The 18,504-nt window shown below is 45.5% G+C and overlaps 4 protein-coding genes and 2 non-coding genes across 6 annotated transcripts; 4 read left to right on the plus strand and 2 right to left on the minus strand.

Moving 5' to 3' along the window:
- Window positions 1–520: 520 nt before the first annotated feature.
- On the plus strand, window positions 521–1,105 carry C8R40DRAFT_1171831 (uncharacterized protein; the record flags this gene model as incomplete). The annotated part of the gene is made up of 3 exons (XM_046231772.1): window positions 521–728; window positions 786–873; window positions 919–1,105. 3 exons carry the CDS (start codon window positions 521–523, stop codon window positions 1,103–1,105), a joined length of 483 nt encoding a protein of 160 aa, XP_046085003.1.
- Window positions 1,106–1,582: 477 nt separating this feature from the next.
- On the plus strand, window positions 1,583–3,121 carry C8R40DRAFT_1171832 (uncharacterized protein; the record flags this gene model as incomplete). The annotated part of the gene is made up of 4 exons (XM_046231773.1): window positions 1,583–1,873; window positions 1,929–2,165; window positions 2,336–2,726; window positions 2,799–3,121. The coding sequence occupies 4 exons, from the start codon at window positions 1,583–1,585 to the stop codon at window positions 3,119–3,121; spliced, it is 1,242 nt and encodes a 413-aa protein (XP_046085004.1).
- A 384-nt stretch (window positions 3,122–3,505) lies between these two features.
- On the minus strand, window positions 3,506–3,601 carry C8R40DRAFT_t157. Its single transcript has one exon. It is a non-coding gene; the product is annotated as a tRNA-Leu (tRNA).
- Window positions 3,602–3,662: 61 nt separating this feature from the next.
- On the minus strand, window positions 3,663–3,759 carry C8R40DRAFT_t156. Its single transcript has one exon. It is a non-coding gene; the product is annotated as a tRNA-Ile (tRNA).
- A 3,944-nt stretch (window positions 3,760–7,703) lies between these two features.
- On the plus strand, window positions 7,704–13,191 carry C8R40DRAFT_335531 (uncharacterized protein). The gene is made up of 17 exons (XM_046234749.1): window positions 7,704–8,595; window positions 8,654–8,760; window positions 8,823–9,011; window positions 9,112–9,155; window positions 9,217–9,246; window positions 9,317–9,348; window positions 9,413–9,525; window positions 9,625–9,764; window positions 9,919–9,980; window positions 10,039–10,057; window positions 10,156–10,244; window positions 10,305–10,444; window positions 10,493–10,746; window positions 10,796–11,278; window positions 11,334–12,560; window positions 12,611–12,662; window positions 12,723–13,191. The coding sequence occupies exons 1-17, from the start codon at window positions 7,912–7,914 to the stop codon at window positions 12,823–12,825; spliced, it is 3,768 nt and encodes a 1,255-aa protein (XP_046085005.1). The 5' UTR covers window positions 7,704–7,911; the 3' UTR covers window positions 12,826–13,191.
- A 662-nt stretch (window positions 13,192–13,853) lies between these two features.
- C8R40DRAFT_1048578 (cytochrome P450) lies at window positions 13,854–16,631 on the plus strand (the record flags this gene model as incomplete). Its single annotated transcript, XM_046224514.1, has 20 exons — window positions 13,854–13,980; window positions 14,034–14,096; window positions 14,150–14,184; window positions 14,235–14,288; window positions 14,359–14,396; window positions 14,450–14,493; window positions 14,548–14,616; window positions 14,670–14,698; window positions 14,763–14,813; window positions 14,872–15,002; window positions 15,059–15,312; window positions 15,370–15,445; window positions 15,546–15,579; window positions 15,637–15,806; window positions 15,870–15,899; window positions 15,955–16,100; window positions 16,152–16,239; window positions 16,304–16,336; window positions 16,397–16,425; window positions 16,480–16,631. 20 exons carry the CDS (start codon window positions 13,854–13,856, stop codon window positions 16,629–16,631), a joined length of 1,653 nt encoding a protein of 550 aa, XP_046085006.1.
- Between the last annotated feature and the right edge of the window lie 1,873 nt (window positions 16,632–18,504).

The raw sequence follows: 18,504 nt of genomic DNA on the forward strand, positions 1-18,504 counted from the left end.
GTCCGTTCGAGCTGCTGCAAGCATCACATGACAGAGCTTTCCCACCCTTTTGGCAGATGGGAAACTTCATCAAAGCTGTTGTGGCACATGAGGGTGAGTTTTCTCAGTAAAACTGATGATGGATTTGCACTCAGGAAGGCCAAATATGTCCAAAAACACATCTCCGAAGTTTTTCCCACGAGGTTTTAGGGTACGGCCAATTTTTCAAGGTCTGCAACCCAAACTTGCCTTTTTCGGAGATCGGCTCGTTGAAATCTCTTCCTTTTTGTGCCAGAATACTCAAAAAGTAGAATAGAATGATTTCTACTATAATCTGAGCCTGGGAAAACTTGCTCATTTTTTTTGTCGACTTTGATTGTCCCCGACTGTAGGCCAGACTGCATTATGGTGGGCTTGGGAGTTAGTCGGCCTTGCCGCCTCACTGTACGTTCGCTGTTCTTCAATTTCCACTTTAAAATCAATAACTGTCCCGTAGGTTGGGACCTACTGCCCTTGCTGCCCAATCTGTCTTACTCGTATCATGCTCAACAACGTATCAAGTCCCATTCTCGTTAGGCCAGCGTTAGGCGTAGCCACGAGTGTCCGGATCGGTCAACTCCTCGGACTTGCACGACCACGACTCGCAAAACTCGCTGCCATTCTCCTAGGGTTTGCACTTTCTCTAATATTCAGCGTCGCTTTCTGGATCTGGCGTAAAGAATGGTCGTATCTATTCAACGATGATGAAGGTGAATATTCGTTGACCGCTAGTGAAATCGTTTATATTGAACTAACTCCGAATATAGATGTCGCTGAAATGGTGGCGATTGTTCCAAGTGTTCGATGGAAATGCAGGAATCACTGGTGGAGTTTTGAGGGCCAGGGGCAAACAAGGTACTGGGGCTCTACATACTCAATTTGAGGTAAGATTCCCTTTAGGAGTTTTGCAATCGTCACTGATGGACCCACAGTGTCTACTATGTGCTCCCTCAGTGTTTATCGGGCATTTAAAGATATCGGTCTGCCCGAATCCCTCCCTGACCACTCAGTTGTCACTCAGCATAGCACCCCAGTCGGCATACCCTCCCACACCCTTACCATCACTTCATTTCCAAATCCTTGTTAGGGGATCGAACGCTGTTTCGCCACTTCAAAATTTGAGCCTCGGATGATCCAGTGTACCCGTCATTACCAGAAGCTACTGCCGGTTTGCGAGGGCTCTGGATTGGTTTGATCGTGTCGCTTGTGTACTGCGCAGTCCTCGGGACGATATTATGCTTGATGACTGATTGGGAACTTACATTTTACATAGGGCCGAGGGAGGTTGGGCCCGAGTGTTCCCTTGTGGGACCCCGCCTTAGGCGGAGCCGCGTATATATCTATCTATCTATCTATCTGTATTATTTTTTCACTGTCTCGAAGCATTGTGTAAGCTTAATTTCGATCATCAGCTTCTGAGTTCACGAAATGGAAGATCTTGGCCGCAACTCCGCCAATATATCGTCTCGTTTTCAGATTTGTCACAAGCACGCACACATGAAGACCCGCTTTCTTCGTGCCTACACGCCAACGACCACAACCACAACCAGCAGTATTCAGCAATATGCAACAACATCCAGACTTTGATTGTCGCAGAGGAAAGCAGTCATCGCGAGCAGCTCCCTATGGCACTAGGCGTACTAGTTCTCAGCTTGATATGGCCTCGTCTCAATCGTCTCACTCTCATTCCCTACATGAAAAAAATAGAGGACACGGCAGCGCTAAAGTACCTGCTACTGACAACGGCTTGGCATCGTGGGTTACCGATGACACGAAAAAGACATTCAACACCATATTTAGGAAACATGGCTCGCTGAAGGAGAGACGAGATCTCAATATTAAGTACCACCACGTCGTTCGTGTCGTTCTCTGACATGACAACTACTATGACACTGAAGTCGGATTAATAGGTATGTCAACAGTGTATAACCAAAAACCAGCCATGCAAAATTCGACCTACCGCCCTCCAATGCGGAAATTGCCCGCCGTACATCAAATGTACCCGCGTACCAACTCTCAAGAAACTTCGTGTTCTGGATATGATGGACATCTCCGAAGAGCAATATGATTGGCTACTTACTTGGTACAAAAAGACTGCAGAGGAAGAACTTCTCGAGCCTTTAAAGGAATCTCTCAAACTTACTTCTGTGAGAGATCGTGCCTTATTCCTCCGACCTATTTCTTTGGCTGACCTTTGTTTCAGGCAAGTGTAACGAGCTCGGCGAGGAATTCCATGATCTCTCCCAAAAGTCGTTCGCCCCATGCAAGTTTCTGTTTTCCTTCCTCTAGAGTCGTACTTACGATGATCCAATAAAAGACCTCCCTTGTTCCGTTAAACGAGTCTCATTCTCACGAAACCGAAAACTCGACTGACACGCAATTCCATAAAATCGGCGACTGTACCGATTATAGAACAGTGAATGTCCTTGCCACAAACGATGTAACCTATGGATATTCTTTTCCTCGTGAATACTCTTTGGCTTCAATTACTCCCATTTCTACCCAGCCCTCCCCTGCGTCTTGCTCTCAGAATCAACAGTTACCCCAGGACAGATTTTTCACTCCGGCCGTTCCTTATTATACACCATCGTTGTTGTATCCTCCTCCGTCCCCTCGCCAACTCGCTCCGACCGCTCTGTACAGAACCCCTGATTCCTTTCATCAAGGGTCCAACGAAGACTCCTGCTCCACAAGTGCTCAGTCGTCCGGTGAGTTTCTGAAGCCGTCGCTTCATTCGTCTCATCTTTTCTTTGTGCTGAACTATGTAATCGCACTTGCAGTAAATCCCATTCAGTACACTACAGTCACTTGGAGTTGCCATGATCCACGTGCTTACCCAACAATGAGTGAACCAACTCAATCGTCGATAAGTTATGATGAAAGGGCACCTTACATGACAAATCGCCAGACTTGCGTGGACGCCGAATTTGAATTTGGTGGATGCGACCGTGTTTCGAAGAGCGCCCCAGAATCTTTGCACTACCCTACTTACCCTGCGCATGGAGCTGGGTGTATTCGTTATTCCTCTTCTGGTGATATGCTCCCTGGCTCGGACAAAGGACTCCTCGAGGGTTCAACGCCTTCTCCCCAATTTCGGAGTTGAAATGAGAATCCAGCTTGGATCGGTGGCCAAATTTGTTTACTTCATGGTCGTCAGGTGCAGGGAGGCCCGGGCATCCCTTACCAGATCCACTCATATTGCTCATTGTTGACGGGGGTGCATTACTGCTGGAAGTGGGTGGACAATGGTCTTCATTGGGAGATACAAAGTCCTTCAAAGAATATCAAGGATAAACAAGATTCTTTCCCGCATATACTTAGCGCTAAGTCAACTTTGGGCACTCTGACTTTGACTTTGAGTGCTAAATCAAGGTTAAATTAACATCCTACTGTAGCTCAATGATTGAATCAGCTGAATAGATACAGGAAGACTGTGACAAGGTCCCATGGATGGTAAAAAAAAAAAAAATTCATGAGAAAACCAGAAAGCCTCAACAGGGATTCGAACCCTGGCCTGTTGATAATATTCGAGGTCCGGCAAGAGGCATTTGTATCAAGTGCTCTACCACTAAGCTATTGAGGCATAGTGTACTTGACTACATTGAGCGCCAGAGTACAAAAATATTTCGCCAACAACAGGTTGATTCCTCAACAGGGATTCGAACCCTGGCATTTTGATGATATATATCACTCACGACGAGAACATATTCATCAAGCACTCTACCACTGAGCTATTGAGGTGTACTTACCACTGAGCTATGAGGTGTACTTGACTACCTTGAGTGTCAGAATCACTAGCTGTTACTGAAAAAGGTAAAAGTCGAAGTCTTCGACTTCGACTTTGCCTTTGACTTTAAAGTCGAGCTCGACTTTGACTTTGACTTTGACTTTGACTTCGACTTCGACTTTAAAGTCGAGCTCGACTTCGACTTCGACTTCGACTTTAAAGTCGAGCTCGACTTCGACTTCGACTTCGACTTTGACTTCAAAGTCAAGTGTGGGAAATGATTAGACGCCCACTCCTGCTCGTACCAATTTGCCTCTAGAGGGTGCAAATTATAATTATATTGGCTAGAAATAGTGTAGGATTACTGCTATGAGATAGCTCTACCTGTGTATATAACTTTTATAGCAACTAATTTTCACCAAATTAGTGTCAACGCTGCTCAGAAGAGAGTAATGTATACTCCCCTAAGGCAAATGCACCCCCTTCTGGTGAGGAGCGAGGAATCCAAAGCAAAGCAAAATTCTGAAAAAACCCAGCACTGGACCTTGCTAGTAGAATGAGACACTCTAACACTGTTAGAGGAACTTTCCAGATCCAATCTGGAAAGAACTATTAATTTTATTGCAGACTGGTTTTGGATAACCAAGGAACCCCCCTAACCAAGGAACCTTGTACTTAGTTCACTGTGAACCAGAAGGGGCAGCCAAGAGTGTTGTCTGGGAAACTAGACCTGAATAGGAAGCTCCTCAATTCCAAGAGACATTTCCTTGTGCAGGAACATTCATTGCCCAAAAATAATGAGCATCCTGGAATCAGCAATTCAGGTAACTTTTGGGGACCACCCTAACTATACATGTCCTTTTGCATAACCCAATGCCTTCCCAGAGTCAACTCACAGACACAGCCAGTAACACCAGTCTTGTCCCAGCAATACCAGATTGATGAAGCAGAAATGGAGAATGCACAACAATCATCACCAATCTCTTGACACAATCTGACAGCTCACTTGATCCCCAATCCTAACCCCCTTACAGATTGAGCAATCTATCAAGTAATGTCTGTTAATTGGGCGCCCAATTAAGAGGATTGCCTGTTAATTGAGGCACTCAATTAAGAGGATTGCCTGTTAATTGAGGCACTCAATTAAGAGGATTGCCTGTTAATTGAGGCACTCAATTAAGAGGGATGTCTGCTAATTGGACAGATTCAGGGCAAAATTCCTGAATCCAGGGATTTTTGAAATTATATCCAATCCAGGGAATTTTGGGGGCAGATTTGTTGCTTCTGGTGCTCATTGGATGGTTTTTTGGCAGGGACTCAGGCCTGGATCTGGGAAATAGATAGTTAGTAGACTTACACAAAAACAAGGTTGGTTCATATATGCTACACATAAAAGGAACATTATGGCCTATCCAGCTAAGCTCTATAATGTATGGAACCCATTATGCTGAGCTGTTTAAATATCTCACACTAAAAATGAGCGCTCTGACCTTGAAACAGGCTACACTCTCAGCATAGCTAGTATATCCCTTAACAGAGGTTGGTTGCAAGGCTACTACCTATATATCTATGTACTGAATCAAGCACAATGACTGTATCTGAGCTGGATCTCATTATGTTTGTGTAAGAAGAATCGCCTGAGTGAGACTCGAAACAAATAACTTGATTGGCCCGTCAAGGGGTGGGAAAGGAATATGACTATAAATGGTGTCAGGTGGGTGTAGAAGGACTATTTACGAGTATTTTGGCTTACTCAGAATAGTCATATCATATCTTGATCCTGTTATGTTGATTGATTTGTGCTGAACTGACCCCTAGAAAACGGGCGATTTCGAACAAACTTTCCCACATGAGTTTGGATGACTAATGGCTGATCAGAGGTTGGTTATGGTATGTTTGGAAGTATATCTAGATGGTCCAACAAAAATTACAGGAATCGGACCAGTGGTTCCTACTATGTTTGACAAACAAAAATAATTTGGCGGATGCCCCATATGCCCGGCCCTATTCTATAAGAACGATAAAGAATAGCCGTATGGTGAAGGGAATGGCGGAACCTGGCGAATTTAGGTCATTGAAGTCATGTGACCTTCATTATAATGAAGATCACATGACCTACACTCCAACGTTGATTAATAATTTTACCATTTCTTCACGTTGGACCTGTTCTTCGAAAGAACAATCTTCCCGTCAAGCCCCTCCACAGGTCAGACGCGAGCACAGAATTTTTTTTTGACTTGTTCAACAGATTCGCTCTTCTACCAATTGAATCCGGAATACACTTATTTTATTTACTTAACTTATTCTTATCTTCGACGACGCAGTACCTCAAGCTCAACCATCTCAATCGCGGACTCACACGAGAGGAGGACAACAACCATCAAATCAAGGCTAGGGAGTATTATGAGGAGGTTAGTAGGAGTATTCCTCAGGTTCCAGTACTCATTCGAAGGTACATTCCGTCAAGTAATCCAAAGTGCGTCGTGAATATTTTCTTCTTCCAGCTCGTTCCTTACGGGTTCTTAGTCACTTCAAACACAAACCTTTCCGACGACGTATTGATGTACTGTGAAGGGTGCCATTGGTTCTAAGGTTTCAATGTGATTTCAACGCGATGTCACTTCTTGATACGGCGTCTCAGCAGGAAGCGGGCGGTAGCTTTACGCAATGCGCCCGTGTTGTACCACACTCTACATATTCCTCTCAGAGCGATGGTGAAAAGGTTCGTTATTTAAATCCGATTCTGTTGTATTTGCGCTTACTTGCACGTTCTATGCCTTCCAAGAAAGACTAGTCAGCATCGGTCTTCGCAATACGACACGCTCCTCCAGGACAAATCTGTATCGTTCACTTGGCACAAAGTAATGGCCCAGAGGGCTATGATTGGAACAAAGTATGTGCATTTGTTGCTTGCGATAACCATGACATTGACTGCGAAAGGGCAAATAGTATAGTCGCCAGATTGCGCGCCCTAGGAGCACCCTAGGTACTCAGATACATACATGGATATGGACCGGATCGGCAATGTATGGGATAAGTTAAACCATGGAACATTGAAGAACGGAAGGTAGAGCACATTGACTTGGAAACGTTGATGTAACGATGAAAATTTGACTTTAGTGAGCTCAGCTGTGACTGTACGTATGCAATGGGACATATGAGTGCAAGGATTTGAAAAAAGTTGAAGCAAATGTGGGAGGCAGAACGCGGAGACGTGTGCAAGCGATGTGTACCGGTGACCTTTCGATGCGGCTGGGATCTACGAAGAGTTCGGAAGAGGTAGGGATGTAACGCGGCAAGATATTCTGTTTTAGCAATGAACTGTGAACAAGGAAAGAGCCAAACGAAACAAAGACCAACAACCAATGTCCAGATTCCAGATGAGGTGGGGGTCCGTAGACCGGACATGTGCGGGAGAATGCTGAACTTGGTAAAACCGAGACCTGTTTGTATGTTCGGGTAATCCAAGCAGTGTAGAATGAAGTTCAAGCGTAAACTCGAGCGCTTTGTCCGAGGTTGTCTCTCCTGCTAAACGACTTGTTGTATCCGGAGTGGTGGATGGACAAGATAAACAGCAGACGACGAAGACCGCCTACATAATTAAAATCAAAATGACACTCACGCTTCTCTCGTGTCTCTTCAAATGTTCTCCCTGTGTCTCCTCTAGCAAAACGCTTTTCACACTCCGGAGCAGTGCATACATATCGCCGATGCTCGGTTGCTTTTTGGATCCTTCCACTGCGCCTCATATCTTATTGTTGCAGTAAGAGAAATACAGAACTCGCACAAAAAGTACACGCCCTCCAGCTCAAGTAAAAAGTCGAGTGCAGAGAATCGTTTGGAAGTAGTTTGTCAGAGTTTGCCACGTTACCGAGAAAGTTACCGAGAATTGTTAACGATCGCTTCGTCATTTATACAATTGAATTCGATGGTTCCTGACCGCCCTGGAACTTGAACACCCCGGAGTACCTCAACCTTCTCACCTGCTCTCTCACTCAGCCTACTCTCTCTCTTTCGTCCACAAGACAGATTTTATTCTTTCACTAACAAGGCTTCTTCTTTCTTCCCTGGAGATGATATCAGAGTGCCGAGTATAGAAGCAGAAATAAGATCACCACGAAACGTCTATCAGTCGGAATTTTGGCACCGACGAGTTCAGCGGAAGGATGGATATTCTCGCTTCCAGCTCTACCGAAAAAACGCCAACGACGATGAAGGATGCAGCGTTGCCTTTGCCAGCCACGGAGCCATCTCCAAGAAACTTGAAACATCGACTTCGCATAATCCCTTTCCTTTCTAGCCTCCTCACCACTATCCGAACCAACCTCTCAGCAGGTACACCACCATCCAGCTCAACATCTTACGACGACCACGAAGATCTTAACCCTCAGCTCAATCTGGATTTACAAGACCCCGACACAGTCGTCACTTCGGAAGAAGAAGACGGATTTATCTCCAAGGTCGTCGTGGAGCAAAGCTGGGGCAGTGGAACTCGCAGCAAACCGACCAGTGATAGCTCTGACCCGGCTTCACACGACCACAAAGACTCCAAGTCCGGCGAAACTCAGCCAGTCCACTTAATGAAGACAGCGGACGAACGAGAAGTCGATGTCGATGGTAAACTCAACCTCTACTTGGTTTGCTTGCTGCGATTCTGGTTGAAAATCAAACATTTTTTCTATCCTCGGCCCTTCGACGTCGGGAGCGAGAAGCGATACGATGAAGATGATTGGTATTCGAAGAAGACCATGGCGCAGCTAGCGTCGATCTGGCTCATTCTTAATCTTGCTCTGGGATGTGTTTCTGTGCCGAGGCCCTGGACAATCATAGATTTTATATTCAATGCTGGAGTGCGTGTCGCTTTGTACTTTGCAGTCTGGCATCGACATAGCTAACTTTAGTTTGCAGATCGCACCTGCGTTCACACTTCCTATCTTCGTTATGATCATGTACAACTGGCCGCGCGACCATCGAGTTCTCTATCAATTTTTTGTTGTCTTTTCCCTATGGATGTGGTACGTCTATGATTGATCCATTCGTCTATTCCTCGCTGTCTCACCACTCATCTGGATCATAGGCCTTTCGACCTCATCATTACTATGCGCCTCTGTGGCTTCTACGACTCAAGTATTTCAATCATATCCTGCAATGGAAAAGATTTCATCAATATCCTTTTCTATGCCACTGCTATGCAAGCAATAGGCTTGTTCGGACTACGGTTGGACAGGTTGCCTGCAGCTATTGCGGCGGCAGCGTGGTTTGTCCTGTACGTGTCATGTCTCTAACTTCTATAATTCTATTCAATACCCGTGGACCTATTTGTATTCATTTCCATGTCTGACTTCCCTCTTCTCTTTGCTTCGTAGTTCCTGCACTCTCATAATACCTGACCACACTGTATGGTGGCGATGTATGTCGTACCTGTCTCATTCTTTCTCGTATGCGGACCTCACCCTGTATCTGAACTGCAGCCGTAACAAACTTTGCTATCTTTCATGTCTGTGAGTAACTTGCTGCTTCCTATATTGCAATGTGTTTCTCATGCTAACTATCGTTCTTTGACCAACACAGTTCTGATATGGGTCCACGAACGCCGGGAAAGTGTACGTCCTGTGGTTTTTCTCGTTCTTCAATCTTGTTTCACGTCGATTGATTGACGTGGAACAGTCCGAGCGGCGGCTATACGCTATGAAAGTTCAAGTCAAGATTCAGTACAAGGCCTTACAACGTGCACAGGAAGCTGAACGGAGGACGTCAGAGTCCAAGCATAGGCTGACTTCGTGAGTACATCATTCATATCGTTATTTCTTGGCTTCCCTTCTTCTTGTCAAAGCAAATGGATAGACGACCGAACGTAGTGGTTGATAATTTCCTTTCAGATACGTATTCCATGAAGTAAGGGTTCCACTCAACTCTGCCCTTCTGGCTGCTCAGAGCATGGAGGCTTCCGGGACGATCTCCAAGGCTCTCGAAGTAGAGTTTGACGCGTTGATGGGTAGCTTGACCATGATGTCTCAAGGTGAGTAATCGTCTCCTTTCGGGTTGCGTTTACCATGCACTCGTATCATAAGCCACCCGTGCCCAATACTTTGGATAGGAGCTCTCTCGGAGTATTGGTGTTATCCATTTCCGGATTGATCGCCTGACTGACTGTTTTGACTTCGTACATCCAGTGTTAAACGATGTTTTGGACTTCAATCGTTTGGATAGCGGTCAATTCGAGCTAGTTTCAAAGGTGATTATTCTGCTCAGACTGTCTATAATCAAATCGGCTTACCCGTTCACGATGACAGCCTTATGCCTTTCATCAAAGTAAGCCTCCATCTCCCTCTATCCATCTCCCTCTCAATCTAGTATTCGCTTATCTCACTACCACTACAACCAAGTCTGACGATAACCATTCCTCACAGCGATCCGGGCGCTTTTTATTCCTCTGCAGATGGCAACTGCACAAAAAGGTTTAACGTTACATACGGAACTGGATCCTAATATTGACAAAGTACTTCAGCGAGCTTCAGTCTATATGTATAGTTTCTCCTCACTCAACTCAAGTTTTCAGGTTGCCCGCAGAACAGCCTATCGTGCCATGGGCGAGCGTGAAGACATCATTGAGCGACACCTCAACGAACATCCCGACGTAGATGGCGTTGTCATCGGCGACGAAGCACGGTTTCGGCAAATCATCACAAATTTTGCTAGGTACCTTGTTCACTTCATTCCACCTCTAATCTTTCTAAATATTCACAGTAATGCATGCAAGTTTACACCAGAAGGCGGATCAGTTACCGTAAAGACCAAATTACTCTCCCCATCCATCGATGATACCTTAGGACAACCACGATCTGACGCCGAAACTCATGACAAATTATCAGCCTCAAGATTAGCGCAACACGATTATCATCATGCGACTGGTGATAACGAGACTATCGTCGTGAGGGTTGAAGTGACAGATACTGGGTGTGGGATTGAGGAATCCGAGTTGGCTGGATCAAAACTTTTCTGTGAGTCATCTTTTCTTTACTCTGCCTATTGTTCTCATCTGTTGTTTAGCTGCGTTCAATCAAACAGAACGTGGAAAACAACAAGGTGGTAAAGGGACCGGTCTTGGTCTTGCCCTCGTTCGTAACATCGTCAAACTCAGCGGAGGTCGTCTTGGTGTGAAGTCTCAATCCAACAAGGGCTCAACATTCTGGGTCGAACTTCCTCTTGGTGTTGGTCGGAAGGCGCTGATTCCTTCACCTGGGATCAATATCGTTTCCAGAGTGGACTCACAAGGTTCAGGATCAGACGGCTCGATGGGCTCGGACGTTGCCAAGGTTCGGGCAGCTGCAGCACTTAGAGAATCTCAAATCATTGGAAATGGCATAGTCGGAAACAAGGAATGCCATTCTGGAGATTCATGCCCGGTTCAGCTTCATTTAAGAACGAACAACTCATTAGCGAAAGTGGTCGATGCTGCGGCTTTGAAAGCATCAGATATGTCTTCAGTGATGAGGAGCTCAGACTTGATGCATAGCACGATCATGGAGCAAAGTACGTTCTCGCGAGGTTCATGCGTTTCCATTCCATTCACGCCGTTATTTCAAAGATGGCCGAGTTGATTTAGTCGTTGACTCTCAGACACCTAGTTTTCCATTAGCTTCTATCCGTGCCTCACCGTCAATCATGAACGGAACACCGACACCTAACACTACAGACCTCTCTTTCTCGTTCCATTCTCTCCACTCCAAGGGAACACCTCAAAGCGAGATATCTCAGAATTTGTCAATAGGCAGCGGCTCTGGTGTTAAAACTGGGATCGGATCTTCCTCAGTCGAGGGCGGGGCCGCGGTTGACACTGGGAAGAAACAGGACGACGTGAAGTTGCCAACATCCTCATTGGACTCGGGGACGATGAAAGTGTCGTCTCCTGCTTCACTGGCTTCACTGAGCTCTGGAAAAACCACATGTCGTCCCGCACCGGACAAGGACTCTACAATAAACGGCGCTAATAAATCTCAGCTGCCCAGTGCGGCATCACCTCCAGTTCAACGCCCAACACACATATCTATACCGGCTACACCTCACTTTGACCTCGCTCAGTCTGAAACATTACAAACATTACAATCCACTTCTACAACCTCTCCAAGAACGAATGATACTGGCCCCATAGCATCTCCATTGACTCTCTTCGACAATTCCTTCTCTCGTTCAAACGGCTATAATGCCAATATCTATGATTTTGTTCCCGGCATCTCCTCCACCAAAAGTTCTCACCCTCATCATACCAAGAACAATTCTGTACCAGATTTCAGCTCCAATTTATCGATACTCGTTGTTGATGACGACGGTGTCACTCGGATGATGATGGAGCGGCTGTTAAGAAGACAGGGATGCGAGGTGACGACGGCGGAGAACGGAAGAGTAGCGTTGGAGTTGATATTGGGGGATGTGTGGGATCCGGATATGCTGGAACTGGAGGACACTGTTGGTTCGGTACCAGAGTCTGGAGTTGGAGAAAGGCAGTCAAGAGATCACTCGCGAGCCGGGTCAAGGTCGCATTCGCGGACCATAAGCCTTTCTGAAAGTGTACCACCCGACCTCGCTACAAGTGGACTACCTTCGTCGAAATCCGGAACGTTGACATCAGACCAGGGTCCTGACATCATTTCTCGTGCCATATCTCAAGGGTCTGATCAATCCCAGTCGACAGTGCCAGATATCCCGAGGTTTGCTGTCGTTTTTCTAGATAATTCAATGCCGATATTGAGTGGACAAAGGACGGTGGAAATTCTGAGGCGGTTAAGGAGGCGGGATTTCGTTGTTGGGTTAACTGGTAAGTCATCTCCGTAGTTCAAAACTCTGTTTTGAATATCATTCACGCAGGCAACGCGCTCCTAACGGACCAAGACGAGTACCTACGAGCAGGCGTTGACATGTAAGTGTTTTCCCCCATTTTTTTTGAGAGAATTTAGATCTGATGATCCTTCCTGCTCAGTGTTCTAACAAAACCCGTTATGCAAAACAAATTACTGTATGTCCTGAAAGAAGCAGATGCTCGACGTCAACATCATCTATCTTTACTTTCAAAAGTATCGTAACGCACCTATGGCGCGTTACCGTCCGCATTTTTACCCTCACTTTTCATTGTCATTGTCTATGGGGGCCTCGTGGCTTTGTATGGGCTTTCTTGTGTACATGAGATCAATCATGAAATTTGGAACTACTTACACTTTAATCTCTGCTTTTTCGCTTGGCATATGTTCTACTTCTTTGCCCTCCGTATCCCATCATCAATGCTCCTCTCATCGCATCTATGTCATGTTCTTAATTTTCACTTTGGTATAACTTTGGCCGTAGTCTATTTGTCGCATTTGTATCGCCTAGCAGTATATGTGGTAGGGCTCACCACCCTGAGATTCGCTTTGTTAAAAACAGTCCTCCATTACGATCCTGCTTCAGAAATCGAAAATAGTTGAACAAGAACAATGCCCGTTGATAGAATTTGGATGTATCGGAAGTTAAAACATTCTGAACAGCGGACCAGGAACGGACCGAACCCTTTCTTTGGACTATCACCGTGACCTATGAATATTTGAATGTTCGTCAACCTCTGGCACTCTGCTTCTTTCTCTACTACATATACCGATTATGCTTTATCGCTGCTCGGGTCGGATAGCTCAGGCCGCTTACTAGGTGGAGTTCGTGCAAACAGTAATCGTTGTATTGGAATGTGCGACTGCAGTATCTATCGGTACATATCCATCAGAACCTTCCTCAAAAAAATTTACATAACGACAATAAACCGGAGTACGGAAAGAAGGAAGGAAGTGGGTTCGGGCCCGTTGACAAAACATATCTGACCTCTGCTGTTGGGGTTTCGACATTGGATTTTCAATATTGCCCAAATACGCTATCTGACCTTTCAATATATTCGCGTCCGTTTCTCAAGCTTGTAATTCTCCGGCGCTCATCTCTGGGACCGCACCGCATAATATATTTTATTTTCCTTTCCCCATGTGATGATGGATTCCTCGAATCTCTGGTACTCATTTAAAAAGCGAGAGAATCCGCAGCAATAAACAACTCCAATATTCTCCACTTTTCTTCCTTCTTATTCTCGATCCTTATGGATTCCCTCAACTTTCAGCTCACAATCACTGCTCTTGTCTTGATCGCATTCTGGCATTTCCTACGCAAGAAATCTAGGGTATTGGATAACATCTCTGGCCCACCCTCCCCGTCATGGTTCAAAGGTATGGTTACAATAGCACCCGGTTCATTCTTCGCTCGACTTCCTTTTTCGTAGGCAACTATGAGCAAGTGTTCAATCCTGATGCCTGGGGGTTCCACGAGTTCCTTGCCAAGGAATGTAAGTTGGAATAGTTGTACATGATTGTGAACACGATCTAAAAATTTTCTCAGATGGTAGCATGACGCGCCTTCATGGTCCTTATGGGGTAAGGAATCATTTGCAACTTGAGGTTAGGCCGAACTGAGGGATTCTCAGACAAATACGCTCTACACTTTTGATCCCAAAGCGATGCAAACTGTGTTGGTCAAAGTACGAAGATTCTTAACTCCATACTCGGCTTTGATTTTGATACATGTAACTTTTGTCTTTTCATCTAAAGGACCAGGACGTATTTGAGGAGGACGACGGATTCATCAAGTCTGTTCTCAGAATCACTGAAATTCTTGAACTAATCATTTCAACACATGCAGAGGGAATCTTCTGATCTTCGGAGAAGGGCTGCTTGGTACATTGGGTATGTCGTTGCCATTGATTGTTCAGTAGTCTCACTGAATATGATGAAACTAAGGGCACCGACATCGCAAACAGAGGAAAATGCTGAATCCTGTCTTCTCCGCCGCTCACATGCGAGAAATGAGTACAGTTGATTATTTCTCCGTTTGAAGTAAAAATGACATGCTTCTCAAATAGTCCCGGTGTTTTTTGAGGTCACCCACAAGGTAGTCATTCATTACCGTACAGTATATAGCTAATGTCTTGCTCATCGCCGCATTGTATACCTAGCTGGAAGCCGCGCTCGAGAATCAACTACAAGCTGGATCTTCTACACAAGAGGTATGTTAACAATTTACGTTCAAGAGATCATAGCTTTTGATCTATTGTATGTTTGTAGGTTGAAATCCTTTCCTGGATGGGTCGTACGGCCTTGGAGTTGATGGGACAAGCAGGCTTAGGTTATTCATTTGATCCCTTGACCGATGAAGAATCCGCGCATCCATACAGTCAAGTTATAAAGGAACTACTGTACGTCAAATACTGGAATATTCCTGCCATTTTTTTCATATATTCGGGGGGTCTAGTCCTACCTTGATTCGTCTGCAGTTCTGGCAATTTAACGTCCTCCCCTATGTATCCTGGATCGGCACTGCAGGTTTTCGTCGCCGCATAGTCAATATGTTGCCTTGGAAGGATCTACATCACATGCGAGACATGGTTGATTACATGCACAGTGTTGCAGAACAGATATACAAGATTAAGCTACGTGCATTCGAAGCTGGTGATGAGGCGGTAGCCTCGCAGATTGGAAGAGGGAATGATCTTATCAGCATCCTCAGTGAGATCGCCTTCATTTTTGCTGATAGCTGATAGCGTGTCTCATTTTGTTTACCAGTGAGGGAAAACATGGATGCTTCCGAGGACGATCGTTTGGGGGACACTGAAGTTATAGCTCAGGTTAGTATCAGCTCGTACGATTACTATATGAATTCTGACTGTGGCTCCACCTCGTCAGATGAAGTGAGAAGAACAGTACTTGCTACTTACGAACGTCTGAATAAATATTTATAGTACCCTTATTTTTGCCGCCATGGACACAACCTCAGTAAGTCTCATTAGGAGCTTACTTCTCCCAGCGTGTTGAACGTTCCCTTTCCTCCAGAGCGCTATGGCCCGGCTGCTTCATCTTCTTTCACGACACCCCGAGGCGCAAAAAAAACTCCGTCAAGAGCTGATTGAGGCAAAGCGCGTGAAAGACGGACAAGACTTCTCCTACGAGGAGTTGACCGCTTTGCCATACCTTGACGCTGTCTGTCGAGAAACCCTTCGTTTGTGAGTCTTTACTTTGAGAATTGTTCGATTCTTCTCTTTCTTATCGCGACAATTTCCGACAAGGTACACCCCGGCCTCAGCTGTCACTCGGAGGTGAGAGCGCTTCATCTAGGTGATCTCAAGAATATTTCAATCTCAGCCTCAATAGGGCCCGCCAAGACGCAATCATACCTCTGCTCAAACCCATCATTGGATTAGATGGTACTGAAATACATGAAGTAGCCGTTCCGAACGACACCGCAGTCATCGTGTCTCTTTCCAACTCGAACAGGAATTCAGATTTGTGGGGTGAAGGTAAAAAGGTGTTTCATAAATGTAGTATGGATGAAAATTAATGCACGCTAGATGCCGACGAGTGGAAGCCAGAGAGATGGCTTTCTCCGCTGCCAAAAGCCCTGGTTGAGGCACGCATCCCAGGGGTATATTCCCATTTGTAAGTTGGAACTTGTAGAAACGCGGGATCGCCTTGGTTGATTTCCGGTGTTCCCAATTTCTAGGATGACTTTCCTTGGTGGTGGACGCTCCTGCATGTACGTAATTCAACCTGGACTCGTTGAACTGAAAAAATCTAACACCATTATCACTGACAGCGGCTTTAAGTTTTCGCAGTTAGAGATGAGTAAGTCCCCCCATCAATCAAAGAATAGTTGCTAGAGTTGCTTACATCGTACAGAAGTTGTCATATCCACCTTGGTGGAAAAATTCCAGTTCTCTCCTTCGTCTAAAGATTCCGAAATCTTTTGGCAAATGAATGGCGTGACAGCGCCCGTTATTGGAAAAGACAATCATCCACAACTGCCCATGAACATCAGCTTGGTAAATTGATGTAGAAAATGGTATAATATGATTATTGGGTTTGATTGTTCGCCATTACAGTGTATAGACAGCCTGGTACTTTCCTTAAATCGTCTGTATCTTGACAAGCTCTTGTATTTTCACAATTTCCAGTTTCTTCTTCGAACCTTCTGAACCAAATAGATATCTGACTGCTCAATGAGATAAAGGAAATGGAGTGACCGTCCCGTGCTCTCACCTCTGTCAGAAATGCAAGTGTCCATAAATGTCACAGCAATATTATAGTCGACAAAGACTAGATATGCACAGGATGGTGCTGCCGGTCTTATCCGATGCTTCAAAGTCGTCCCATGTGTCAGAATCGAATGCGTCTTGCGTTCATTGTCCTTAGTTGAATCGTGAGATACTTTTCCAAGTCGATCTACCCTCAGTAGAGAGGGAGGACAAGGACCTCCAGGGGATCATAAATGTTTGACATTTGTTCGGACCTGGAAGCCGATAGCGAACGATGATAGTTTCTTCATTTAATGTGCTGCTCCAATGGAAAGCGAGCGCGCGCACATGCAATAATAAAGCACCACGACTCTGAAAGATAACAGTTAAATCACCATGAGGAGAAGCACTAAGCACACGATTGTCAGCTTTCATGAGAAAATACGACTCACTTTTATTATGAGGGTGCCTGTCAACAATCACTTGCTTTCCTCTCCGCCAGTTCAAGGTTCAAGAAACGAACCCCTGCGACACCCTAAAAAGTCCCTTAGTTTACTCCCACGAATCAGTGCCAAAACTGCGGAATTTGATGTACATCAGCTTCAGTAGGCATGATGTTTAGTCCGTTGAGAAGTTTGAAGAAGACTGTAGTAGTCCTCATTCAAGGGAATAGATGAGCTGAGGCAGGCAAGTAGAAATTGTTCCGGGGGGAGGAAACGGGTTTTTGTCGAGAGACAAGTAGGAATGACTGGACAGCATATTGCTCAGGTCCTTTGTATCGTCGCCTGAATCTTCTTTCGTTTCCACCTTCCCACTCGGCCATCTAGCCATTATTCAGATTGAACTAAGTCACCGCATGCTGCCCAGCGTGCCCCAACGGTCTGGGGAAGTAGTTCGCAAGCATAGGTGCAATAATCGGCGTGAGTGACGTTGTATTAGAAGGACCAGTACACCGTAACGAACGTGGCTTGCACATACGGTCTTTGAAGGACGGAAGATACGGAGGAAACGTGCAGGGTGATCACAGTTGGCATTGATGGAGCTTTTGTGTGCATCTGTGAAACAATTTGGAAGGGGAACAAGTTTTCGGCTATGAGTTTGAGGCGGAGCGGGGTTGGAGAGGAATCAAAGGCAGTAAACATCTCTTGCTGAGCATCACTAGCCGCTCATAAGGGAGGTCCAACGAGAAATCTGACTCGGAGATCCGTGTAGAACGCTGATGCCCCTCCGGGTATAACATGAAGTAGCTTGAACTTCGAGGAGTGTCACTATCATTCGCCAAAAGCGAAAGCTTCAGTATCGTTTGTGAAATTTCAAATGTATCAATTCGCATGTACGAGCGGCCTAAATAGTCGAAATTCTATGATCACCCAGGGAAGGAATGTGATGTTAACTGAGTAGGATCCTCGGCGGTCACGGTTCGTCAGGGAATATTGTCTTTCCGCCTATTCAATCCCTGCCTTTGCCGTCTGCTCTCAAAGAATCGTACAAGATGAAGAAAGTAAAATTCCCTTGTTCGCGACAACTGCAAAGTCACCGAATGCTCTCGCTGCAGTAGAGGTGGTTGGGCCCGGCTGTTCCCTCGTGGGACCCCGCCTCAGGCGGAGCCGCGTATCTATCTATCTCTCAGGAATCCTGTTTCAATAAACCTCACCATCGCAATTCATGGCCAATTTCCTGAGACTCCCGA

The sequence above is a fragment of the Lentinula edodes genome (assembly GCF_021015755.1).
Source record: "Lentinula edodes strain Le(Bin) 0899 ss11 chromosome Unknown C8R40scaffold_23, whole genome shotgun sequence".
Taxonomy (NCBI): domain Eukaryota; kingdom Fungi; phylum Basidiomycota; class Agaricomycetes; order Agaricales; family Omphalotaceae; genus Lentinula; species Lentinula edodes.

What these genes read in the sequence shown, in the direction of transcription:
- C8R40DRAFT_335531 (XM_046234749.1), top strand. Translation starts at nt 7,912, where the DNA reads ATGGATATTCTCGCTTCCAGCTCTACCGAAAAAACGCCAACGACGATG. An exon ending in CCACACTGTATGGTGGCGAT is followed by an intron (nt 9,156 to 9,216) that starts GTATGTCGTACC and finishes TCTGAACTGCAG; the next exon opens with CCGTAACAAACTTTGCTATC. An exon ending in TAGCACGATCATGGAGCAAA is followed by an intron (nt 11,279 to 11,333) that starts GTACGTTCTCGC and finishes GTTATTTCAAAG; the next exon opens with ATGGCCGAGTTGATTTAGTC.